The following is a 12,256-nucleotide window of genomic DNA, read 5'->3' as shown; positions in this document are numbered from 1 at the left end:
TTTGGAAACAAGCCGAGTCAAATACAATACGTTTTTGCCCATATTGAGTTACTTTACGTTTCGGTGTCACGCAATCGGGTTAAATATGAAATGTGTTCATGCTTATTTTTATGTATGTTTTTAGTCGGTCTACGTTTCCACGTGAATTTTTTTCAGAAATAAATCGAGTCAAATATAATATGTTTTCGTTACACAATATAAATTTGTGTTACTTTATATTCTGACATCGCCACTTTACTAGTTTACGTTACGAAACAAGCAGATAGGGGTAAGGGGTTGGCCCGTGAGAAGCTCCGCCATTAATTTGTATGTATATTTTACCAATAGATTATTTGTTCATTTTTTTACTTTAGTGAATGAATACTCCGTAAAAAATTAAAATTATAAAAAAAATCCTGATTATTCAAATATAAAAGATACTGATATAGAAGATGCTTTCATCTCTTTCTAATCGAACTAAACCTTTTATTTGACTGACTATTCTTCTTTCCAATCTCTCTTCTCACTGAATTTCTAGAATTTTCCCCAAAATATCTATCTATACGTACAATCACTCTCACACATGCTCATATATTCACACCTATACTTCAACTCGTTTCATTCATGATCTCGATTCACATGCTGTGATCACGCTACCGGTCGCCGGAGATGGGAGCTTGCCTGTCGTCGCCGGATACTTGCGTCGCTGGACGCATACAATCATCCGCGAAGAAGTTACGCAAGCGAAAAAAAGCTCCGAATCAGCGTGTTTCGTCTATTTTGTCCGATCAATCGAAGTTCGCACCGTCAGGTAACATCTCTAGTTTGTGAATCACGGTTTAATCTATATGCATGTAGTCGTTTTACCGTTTTTAGCGCTGTTAACCTAGAGTTGTGACCTAGAACTGTGATTCTAAAGCTTTACGTGTTTCGGTGTTTGATTGAAGCTCTTAGGTCGAATTATTTGACTAACGTGATCATAAATTAGAAGATAAGATGGAGAATCAGTAGTTTGAGTTTATGTGATTATCAAATCGATTTTGACTGTTAACCTAGATTCATGAGTCAAGACCTGGAACTGTAGAACTGTGATTGTAAATTTTACGTGTTTCGGTGTTCGATTGAAGCTATAAGCTGGAATTATTTGAATAATTATTGATGTGATTAACTGTGCGTGATTATATATTAGAATATAAGACGGAGAATCAGTAGTTTGATTTAACGTGATTATCAATTCGATTTTGACTGTTAACCTAGATTCATGAGTCCTGGCTAAGTATATACTTGACTTGTTGATGTCAGGGTCTTTATGAAACTATGCCTAGAGTACAATGCTTTTGGAATATTGAATGCGCATGTTCCTTTACCCTTTAAACATGCAACATTTCAAAAGAAATTTGCGTTCCATGCGCAGGCCCGGCTCAACCATTTTGGTGGCCTAAAGCAAATTAAAAATTTGAGGCCTTTTTTCAAAAAAAAAAAAAACAAACACTATTTGAGAAAAATCCTCCTTTACCCGGGCTTGGGACCGGCAAAATAAACTAAAAGGTTTATTGTTGGTGAAGTTAATTTAATTTTTTTTTTTTTGTAATTTTTATGCATTTTTTGTATGTGTAAAGATAAGTTCAACCCATCCCAAATATCATATATAATTTTTTTTAAAGTTGGAAGCTCTATTGATTTGGAGGCCTAAAGCCCAAGCCTCAAAATACTGGGCTTGGGCCGGCCCTGTCCATGCGATAATTGTTTGGTCCGAGCTCAATTGAGTATTATGCTCACTGCACCAGATGTATACTTCTAGGGGTGAGCCGAAACCGAACCATAAACTGAATTAACCTACCCAAAGCAAAAAATCGATGGTTTAGTTTTTGGTTATAAGGATAACCAAAACTTTTGGTTCAGTTTGTGGGGTTAAATAACTTGAACCATATTAACTGAACCGATTGCTGACCCTACACACAATATTATGAAGTTTTGATTTATTTTTATAATTTTAGCATAGAGTAGTTGACTGGAACTTTTGAGACATTCAAAACGAATTTTTGGTCAATAACCGAAAAACAGATTTGTAGTAAAGTTCTAACCGAATTTTGTATAGACACACACACATATTAGTTATTTCATCTTATTTTACTTTGGGAATTAGCAGGTAGCATAGACGAGCATTGGTATGATTCAGTTGCAGTTCTTGAATCTGAATGCAGTGATGAAGATTTCCATAGTGTTCTTGATGGTTACGTCTTTTAATCCATCTCTCAAAGAACACGCTTATTTACTATCCTAGCATCTAAATTTAATTTCATATACCTGCAGATGTTTTGTCACTAAACGGCTCTGAAGTAGCCTCTAGGCCAAGTATTGACTTGCGGCTAAAATCAGATGAACATTCAAACGAATCTAAACCCGTTTACCTTGATGAAATATCATCTTCCATTGATGAAAATGCTGGAATGGATAGTGGTTTGTTGGACTGTGGAATGATTCCCGGCAACTGTTTGCCATGTTTGGCTAATACTATTCCGTCAATCGAAAAAAGAAGATCATCAAGCTCTAGCCCGCCAAACACAAGAAAAAAGATTTCACATAAACTTTCATTCAAATTAAAGGATGGACATCCTAGCACCACTATTTGTGAGTATTTAACAAAAACATTTATTTTGCTGTTTTTTTCTAACCGTGGACCCACCAGTACTCTGCTAACTAATGGGACCGGGTAAACACAACTTGCGATGGGCAGGTGGCCATTTATTTTATTTCTGTTTTTAGCGAGTCGATATGTCGGATGCCAAGACTTAACGTTATTACTCATATTCTTTTAGTTTCTTTAAAGAAACGTCTGGAACGACCGATAGCTGGTTCACAAGTACCTTTCTGCCCGGCAGAGAAAAAAGTGCTTGATTCTTGGTCACATGTCGAACCACAAATTTTTAGAGTACGCGGGAAAAATTATTTCAGGTAAATAATTAACAGTCTTATAAGCAGCTACCTAACTGCTTATTGTATGCTGCTTATGCTTATTATGCAGATAAACGCTTTTAGAATCAGGAATACCGAATTCCAAACACCCCCTTACTAAATATTTTAATCTCAATATATTGATTTTCTTTCCTTGTGCCATGCTGGATGTAAAGGGATAAAAAGAAGGAGCATGCACCTAATTATGCGGCATATTATCCTTTTGGCGTTGACGTCTTTTTATCTCAGAGAAAAGTTGATCATATTGCTCGGTTTGTAGAACTCCCTATTGTTGGTCCTTCTTCCGGAGAACTTCCACCAATTCTTGTTGTAAATATCCAGGTACTTATTATTATTTGGAGTTGAGTAAAATGGCATCTTCGTCCCTAAGGTTTGGCCGGTTTTGCGATTTTCGTCCAAAGGTTTGTTTTTTTCGCATCTGGATCGAAAAGGTTTGAAATCTTGCCATTTTCACCCGACCCATTAACTCCATTCATTTTTAACGTTAGGGGTATTTTCGTCTTTTTACATATTTGTAACTAGGTAAAAAGAAGAAAATACCCATGACTTAACGTTAAAAATGGATTGAGTTAACGTGTCAAATGAAAATGGCAAGATTTCAAACCTTTTGGATCCAGATGCGAAAAGAACAAACCTTTGGAAGAAAGTTGCAAAACCGGGCAAACCTTAGGGACGAAGATGGCATTTTACTCTCTGAAGTTTTATCCTTTTTTGGAAAATAACAATGTCCACATTTTGGGTGATGTTTTATCTCAAACAAGTGAAACTGATCAAGTAAAATTATTTTCCCATTGTAACAATATTGTTTTTGAGATCATAATTACTGCACTTTTTATAATATATTTAGAACCCTGATTTATACTTGTATCAACATTTCGGTTTGATAGGTTCCATTATATCCTGCTGCCTTTTTCCAAGGTGAAATTGACGGTGAAGGAGTGAGTTTCGTTTTATACTTCAAACTCTCTGATAATTACTCTAAGGAACTATCATCCCAATTTCAAGACAATATGAGGGTAAAAAACCATGGTTACTACATAGTTAAATTGAAGTCAACTTATTTATTTATTTGGTTTGAAAATTAAAACAGCGGATACTTGATGATGAAATGGAAAAAGTCAAAGGTTTTCCTCTAGATACACTAGCACCATTTCGAGAACGATTGAAGATATTAGGTCGAGTTGTAAATGTAGATGACCTTCAGTTAAGTGCACCCGAAAGGAAGATTATGAATGCTTACAACGAAAAACCCGTGCTTTCACGTCCCCAACATGAGTTCTACCAAGTAAGTATTGGATATTGGTATCACTAAGGGGACTAGGGGTGGTTCACTAGTGATAGAATTTATCACTCACAAGCACCAATCAAGTTTCGTCATGTCATTGACCATTTTTCCATCACTCACAACCATTTTTAGTGGGGGTGGTCATCACTCACCACCACACCCAACAATTTCCCCCAACCAACAAATACCCTCACAAAAATAAACCATAACGCGTGATGGAGATAACGAAAATCGGTTTCCATTAATGTATAACGCGTTGAAGTGTGTAGCGGCGGTCGAGTTCAACGCGTTATGGTTTGTCACGTTATACTATCACGGAAGAAAAGGAGACCGCCCCGGGTCCCCTAATATGTTATATATATAGGCAAAAGATCAAATACAAATAATCTTAACATACTAAACATACAAATTGAAGGAAAACCCAAAAAGACAAGGTGGCATTTTTGTAATTACCACCAACTATCAAAGTTACAACCAAAAATACCTAAAAAACACAAATTTTTTTTTAACATTTTTTTATTAAAAAATCGCTACATTTCGTTAGCAAAAAAAAAAAAAAAAAATTTTTTTTTTTGCTGCTACGAAAAGTAGCGATTTTTTAATAAAAAATGTTAAAAAATAAAATAAAATAATTTGTGTGTTTTTTTTTATTTTTTTAGATTTTTTTAGGTTTTTTGGGGGGTTTAGTTTTTAGCATTTTAGCTTGGGTGGGTGGGGTGGGGTGGGGGGGGGGTTAGGTTTTTTTAGGTTTTTGGGGGTGGGGTGGGGGGGGGGGGGGTTAGTTTTTTTTAGGTTTTTGGGGGGTAGGGGGGGTAGGTTTTTTTTAGGTTTTTGGGGGGTGGGGGGTGGGGGGAGTGGTTAGGTTTTTTTAGGTATATTTGTAGAGTAACTTTGATAGTTATTAATAATTATAAAAATGCCACCTTGTCTTTTTAAGTTTTCCTTCAATTTGTATGTTTAGTATGTTAAGATTATTTGTACAAGAACTTTACCCTATATATATATAAAGGTTGTAACAAAAAATTCTCACATATAACATATTATTTATAAGAATTAAAATAATATGAAGGTTGGCTTTAACATCCGGTTAATTCGGTTATTTATGCACATGTATTCATATAATAATAACCGAACATCGGTTTCTGAAGCGATCAGATTTGTTCGTATTAACTTTTCTATAAACCAAACCAAACTAATATGGTGATAGAAAGTAAAGAGGGAAATATGAATATTGTGTTTATAATTTACAATTTGATATAATATCCATTAGTTAGATATTTAAACTAACTTAGTTAACCACTTAACTATGTGTAACTAACTAACTAACTCTATATAACCACTTAACTAAGTGTAACCAACCAACCAACTAACTAACTAACTAACTAATTAACTAACTCTTTATAACCACTTAACTAAGTGTAACTAACTAACACACACATTAACTAACACTATATAACCACTTACCTGGGTAGTTAACATTACCATTACACATAATTTGGATACGAGAGTAATTGAATTGATCATGTAAAGGATGAGGTATTTACTCGTTATATCATTATTCTTAATGCACTTACACAACACTTACGCTAGTGTCTTATCTTTCAGGGAGTAAACTACTTTGAGATTGATTTAGATATGCACAGATTTAGTTACATTTCAAGAAAAGGATTTGAAGCATTCCAAGAAAGACTAAAGAACTGCATCTTGGATTTCGGACTCACAATTCAGGCGAGTACAATGTTTTTCTTTTCTTTTTTGTTTTTGTTTTTCTCGGCATTGATAAGAACAGTGTTTCTTCGGGCAAGTATGCTAGAGGTGGGCAAAAAAACCTGTTTGTTAACCGAAACCGGTTATTAACTAATAACCGGTACACCAATAACCAGTTAGGAGTTGAAAAAACCGGCGGTATGTAACTGGTTATATACTTTAAGGATAGTAACCAGTTTTTTGACTGATGTACCGGTTAACTAGGAAATAAACTGAAAGAATGAAAATAACCGGTTAAAGTAATAAAGGGTTAAAGTGAATACCCGGACCAGTTTTTTAGCTGATGTACCGGTTAACTAGGAAAAAAACCAAAAAATTGAAAATAACCTGTTAAAGTAATAACGGGTTAAAGTGAATACCTGAACCAGTTAAAGCAAAAAATTAAAAATCACGCCTAAGCCGGTTAGGAAAATTAACCGATTTGCACACCTCTAAAGTACGCTATGTTTTTTTTTTCTCTATTTTCCAAGTATAAAATTCAAGGGTAAGTTGTTTTTAACAGGGAAACAAACAAGAGGAGTTACCAGAGCAGATCTTATGTTGTGTAAGGCTAAACGGGATCGATTATATGAATTATCAAATGTTAAAGTTGAACAGTGAACCCGTATGATACTAATAGTCTTAACTAATAGTGTAAACCTTCCAAATTCATTACTTAATGAATTCATGATTACATTTTAGGTCTAGTAGTATGTGAATCATCAATGTCGTTTTACTCATATTTGGTGTAAATGATGATGCTAATTGAAAACTTTGGTGACCTATGTCAACTTATTTTTACTTTTTAGTTGTGTAATATTATAGCCTCCTATAATCTTCAGTTTTAATTTTAATTATACATAATTGCTAAAGAATGATATGGGAAATACTTGATTTTACACCATTTTGCTTTATATAGGGATGAGATCGGTACCGGTACCGTACTGCATAGTGCTAATATCGATATTTTGCTAAAACAAAAAGCGAATATCGTACCGTACATGTAATATGTTTGGTCGGTATCGGCGTGGCATACTATTGTTAGAACTATTGAGCTAAATTCAAAAATCAGTTACTATACCGATATGTTTGGTCGGTATCGGTATGCTACGGTTCGGTATATGTTTGGTCGGTATCGGTATGCTACGGTTCCCGGTATTCGGTATAAATTTCTGATCACGGTGCTGAAGGTCAATAGTTTTAGCTATATCACACTATATTACAATCTTGTTATCGACACTTTTGAGAGTTTGAGTGGTTAAACCGCAAGAAAGTTACGTATGTCATCCTCTTTTATTTGAAAATTTAACCATCTCAATGGTAAATGGCACCCTCTATAATATGTCTATATGTATTCATATCTATAATATTTTTTTAACAACAATTTTTTAATCCATGTCATCTGTGATGTCATCTATCTGTGAGACTTGAACCTAAGACCTCCTCTCCAATTCCAGTGTTTAAAGACTGTCTTTACCAATGGACGACCGCCCACTGGTATTCAAATGTACGTGAAATACGGTTTGCATTTATGCGAGCTATTCGGGACATGTTGATTTTTCATAATAACACAAAATTGTAATGTATGGTTTATTGTGCGGTTCGACAAACAGGAATTTAATATTGTACTTGAATATATGAAAACGATAAATTCCGCATCTGCCTACGGTTCAACATTTATATATCTTTTAAAAGAGACGTTTAACATCGATGGTTCTATGGTGTAGTGGTTAGCACTCTGGACTTTGAATCCAGCGACCTGGGTTCGACTCCCGGTAGGACCTATTTTTGTTTTCCCTATTTTTGTTTTGGTTGTTGTGGCTGTAGAGTATTTTGTTAAAATATATCGTGAAACGTGATAAAAAACTAATAAATACTCATGTGGGTTGCAAAAATTTAGAGGGCGTTTGGGGTTGAGTTTTGAAAGAGATTTTTAGATTATTGAAATTTGAAATCATTAATAATTAGTTTTGAGTGTTTGGGTAAAAAAATTAAAAAATTGACTATGTGCGTTTAAAAAGTTACAAAACACAGTTTTCAAAAAACAGCTCCCCCTCTACTGCAACTAAACGCAGTTTTCCAAAAAATGATTATTTACATTTATAAAAGGATTTTCACTTGTTTATTTTTTTAAATATATATTTGCCACACACTCAAATAGTTGATTATATGATTATTGTGATATCAAGCAACACAACCAAACACTATCATTCAACATCATGTTTTGTTACAGTTAATTATCTGATTCTGATTATTCAAAACGTATAATCTATTTTCAAAACTCAACCTCAAACACCCTCTTAATTCTTATGGTGTAGGTTGGATATAATTGGTTGAAAGTTATAAATAATTAATTTATTGGTAATCTGAATAGTTCTACTTCAGATAATACATGGATTTTTTTCAATTTTTGCACTAGATTTTGGGTTTAAGCTATTTTATATTTGCTTTAATTTTTATGTTCAAAATAGAGAAGGATATGCAACAGAAAATTGAAAATGAATATAAGGGTGTCAAAACTATTTTTTTTATTAGCTTTAACATTTGCTTGTGCTGAATTTTTTGTTAGCTTTAATATCTCAATTAGAACTATTTTTTATTATATTATAATGAGAAAACAATGGTATTGGACTTGATACAAAGGCATCATTATCAAAACGATAAAAATAAATGCTATATAAAGCATTGATTGTGCTGATGCTCCTTCTCCACCGGACACTGAGTAAATCGCTCTTTCTTCATCGGGCGTTGTGTAAATCACGGTAGGACTTCGGACTCTGTGAACACCGTCAGTCAACACGAGTGACAAGCGTTTTGTTGTAGAGGGCTTTATTTTATTCCCCGTGACAGTTAACACAAATTTCTTCTTCTGGTTCATTGCTGTGAATTGCAAAGTGTTGGGCTCTACACTAACTTGCAACTTTGAGCGGTCTCCTTCTACACATGCAAAATATGTTGAATTGGCTCAACCGACATTGGCCACGCTTCTAGGAAAAGACACCACAAATGACTCCTCCGCTGCTACTTGAACTGCCATAGAAGGGTACTTTATCTCTTTGGTAGCTAACTTCATAGGGCAACTAGCATTTTTTGGATAATACTTCCTAGGGTTTGAGATATGTTGCAGCACATCTTAAAATACTCTTGGACAGAGTTTTCATAGACAAGTCCCGGATCTATGCCCTCTAAAGGATCAATGTGTCGAGACCCATATACAAATTCTGCTTTTGAGTATAGGGAAGCATTTAACTCGAACACACTATGACACAATAACAAAAAAGAATATCTAGATTAAATAAAGTGAAGAAGTAATAAAATAATACATGCATACAATAATAATACTGAATAAAATACCAAATTTTTTAAAAATTAATCTGATAAACTAATAACTAAAAGTGTATGTTAAAAAAATGCTTAAACTTATTTGCATTTTTCTTTTCATATTAATAATTACACATGTATGTTTGAGAATTATATTATATGATGGTTTGCAACCTTTCATTTCTTACCTCAAAATGAAATTGAAAATAGTAAAAAGCATAAAATAATGTATGTTAAGTTGTTAACATGTTTACGTTTGGTCAGACAACTTGACTTAAAGGCTCACACCTACGCACGATGTACATGTTAATATTATCTTCTAATCTTCATCTCTTTCATATTTGCACCTCTGCAAGTCCTTTCGCTGTTTGCTGCTGTAGTGACGGACTCAGGATTTTTTTCATGAGGGTGCGGAATATTTTTAAATATTTTAGGCCCCTAGGTATATAAAAAAATTCGGTTCATATCAGGTCGGTTCGGGTCGGGTCATGTAAAACAAAATAATAATCGAGCCATACCCAAAAATAGTGATGACATGTTGTTTTCGTGAGTTTGGTGGCCGAAATTGCGATAGGTTGTGTTATTATATTTTAGTTCAAATTAGATTATTAGATTGGGTTGAGCTTGAGTTATGGCGTGTTTATTGGGTTAAAGGTTAAGAGAAAGTTAATTGGGTTATGTGAAAGTTAATTAGTTAAGTGGAAAGTTAATTAGGTTGTATTTAAAAAAATCAGTGTTTACGTAAAAATTTTTACAAATTCATAAGATTTTTATCCTAAGGGGGCCGTCGAAAATTTCCAAGAGGTGCGGACGGGATTTTACCGGGAATTTAGCACTAAACTTTATTTTTTCAAGAGGTGCGCCCGCACACCTTAATATATAGGTGGGTACGCCCTGCGCTGCTGCCATTTGGCCCGTCGGAGAGTCTACAGAACCCCTTGCGGTTCCCCCAAATGATAATAGAATGAATGTTTTATTAATTAACTAAGTGATATCTAACGAACGCAAAATGCTCTACGATCCGATCAAAGTTCAACTCTTTTGATTAAGTTTTACATGGTTGCACACACATGAATCAAAACTTAATTATGGAGAATATAAGCATACCTTTGCATATAATTAAAGCTTAGAGAAACGTCATAATTGTCGCCGTTGGCTCCCGTAAATATAAAGATATCACCGGCCATTGAGTTTTCTGTGGTTTTAGAAATCAATAAAAGGGGTAGTGAATATGGGCTTGAATTGAAAAAAATAATGAAGGATTCTTGTTGAGTTGGTGAATGAGCAAGATGAGGAAGAAGCTGGACTTTATATACACGCAATAAGGTACCTTGGTGAATAGATTCATTCTTAAGTAGGCTATCTAATGACGAAAGAGACTTGAAGTTATTGAAACTTAACATATTGCATGTAAATAATATAAAAATAATAATGTTAATCATAAAACAATTGTAAAAAGAGTATTTTTTTAGAATACCAATTCGAATATAACAATAATATAATTATCAAAGCAAATAAAAAATATAATTTTGTTACTATTTAATATTTATTCACAATAATAAATATTTTTTTTAACGGCAAGGAACGACGTGTCAACCTCCGTGACATTGGGTGCTGTAGCCAAGGGCGTAGCTTAAGAGGGGCCGGGAGGGGCACCCGACCCCCCGAACTTTTCGCTCAGTAGTGTTATATATGTAGTTTTCGTATAGAAATTTTTGGGTGTATACGTTTTCGACCCCCCGGTTCTATAGAAATTTTTGGGTATATACGTTTTCGACCCCCCGTTTTCATGGTCAAGCTTCGCCACTGCTGTAGCCAAGGTCGACTACTCGACTGCCGCCAGCCCCTCGGCTCTCCTAGATGCGCGGAAACCCGACCTCCACCCGCCCGAAGGCATGACAGTGGAATATTTGGTATAATCTCGTCTCTCATCCTAGACGAACCGACGCCACCCGTATTCTCCCTTCACCTGGATGCCACAGAAAATAATGGTAAGAGTGAGAGTCGTACATGGGTCACAAGGAACACCAAGCCTTTCCTCAACCACGCTACCACTAGTTGGCAACATTAATAAATATAATTTGATTCAGTTAGTTTTAATTATCGAATAGTATTATCAAAGTATATTTTTTAAGAATAGCATTATGAACAATAAATTAAAATACTTTTATCTTTATAATATTTAGACTTAAAAAGAGATAAATAAGATAACATAATTAGTAAATGACCTATATCTATAAAAGAAAAAAAATGGAAAAAAAGAATTTAGGCGGGAAAACTCAAAAGAGATCAACCCATAAAGTGTCATGTATGCTCTATTTGATTTCTTTTAGCAATAATGGATTTTAGTAATCCTCACTGTTGGCTGGACGGTTTCATCTTCAAAAATAATAAGTGGTGGTCCCACCTTTTCACATATTGTAAACCAATAGACCTTACTAATAGAACCTTAATTTCTTTTTGTCTCCTGCTAGTAAAGGTCAATTGGTTTACAATATGTGAAAATATGGGACCACCACTGATTATTTTTAAAGTTGAGACTGTTGCCGGCCGACAACTAATAGTTGGGATTATTAAAATCCATTAATTCTTTCTTTTATTATATAGTATAGATAGATATAGATATAGATTAGTGTTGGAATTAAATTGATATATAATTTATATGATTTGATGTATAATCATTGTGTGACTCAAACCGGAACATTTCTATTCATATTTGTTGTTTTTCCCTGGAGTAAACTGCCATTTTGATCTCTGAGGTTTGGTTTCTTTTGCCACTTTAGTCCAAAACTCAAACCTTTTGCATCTGGGTCCCTGTGGTTTCAGTTTTATTGCCATTTTGGTCCAAAAATGAAATCAGGTCATACCTGTCTTATAAAATTCTGCAATTTTGTCATTTTTCTCAGGGGCAAATCAGGTCATATTTGTCTTATAAAATATGGTATTTAT

At 34.3% G+C, this 12,256-nt stretch overlaps 1 protein-coding gene, 1 long non-coding RNA gene and 1 other non-coding gene across 4 annotated transcripts; 2 read left to right on the top strand and 1 right to left on the bottom strand.

Annotated features, from left to right (window-relative positions):
- Positions 1–433: 433 nt before the first annotated feature.
- Positions 434–6,792, top strand: LOC110895955. Of its 2 annotated transcripts, none has more exons than XM_022143345.2 (9): positions 434–790; positions 2,126–2,212; positions 2,293–2,610; positions 2,799–2,934; positions 3,111–3,276; positions 3,843–3,971; positions 4,046–4,240; positions 5,846–5,968; positions 6,510–6,792. In XM_022143345.2, exons 1-9 carry the CDS (start codon positions 649–651, stop codon positions 6,615–6,617), a joined length of 1,404 nt encoding a protein of 467 aa, XP_021999037.1. In that variant the 5' UTR covers positions 434–648; the 3' UTR covers positions 6,618–6,792. The 2 variants fall into 2 exon arrangements, with proteins under 2 accessions (XP_021999037.1, XP_021999038.1); XM_022143346.2 differs by having other exon boundaries at positions 435–790; positions 2,129–2,212.
- Positions 6,793–7,698: 906 nt separating this feature from the next.
- On the top strand, positions 7,699–7,770 carry TRNAQ-UUG. Its single transcript has one exon. It is a non-coding gene; the product is annotated as a tRNA-Gln (tRNA).
- A 767-nt stretch (positions 7,771–8,537) lies between these two features.
- Positions 8,538–10,619, bottom strand: LOC110895954. Its single transcript, XR_002567470.2, has 2 exons — positions 10,415–10,619; positions 8,538–9,245 (listed from the first exon to the last, which is right to left on the bottom strand). It is a non-coding gene; the product is annotated as an uncharacterized LOC110895954 (long non-coding RNA).
- Positions 10,620–12,256: the final 1,637 nt, after the last annotated feature.

This window comes from Helianthus annuus, chromosome 12 (genome assembly GCF_002127325.2).
Source record: "Helianthus annuus cultivar XRQ/B chromosome 12, HanXRQr2.0-SUNRISE, whole genome shotgun sequence".
NCBI classification, from domain to species: Eukaryota; Viridiplantae; Streptophyta; class Magnoliopsida; order Asterales; family Asteraceae; genus Helianthus; species Helianthus annuus.
This window is presented reverse-complemented; position numbering and strand designations above follow the sequence as displayed.

Bases quoted from the DNA above. Each gene is read 5' to 3' on its own strand.
- LOC110895955 (XM_022143345.2), top strand. From the start codon at position 649: ATGGGAGCTTGCCTGTCGTCGCCGGATACTTGCGTCGCTGGACGCATA. The intron at 791-2,125 runs GTAACATCTCTA...TTTGGGAATTAG, and splicing joins ATCGAAGTTCGCACCGTCAG to CAGGTAGCATAGACGAGCAT. The intron at 2,935-3,110 runs GTAAATAATTAA...CTGGATGTAAAG, and splicing joins CGCGGGAAAAATTATTTCAG to GGATAAAAAGAAGGAGCATG.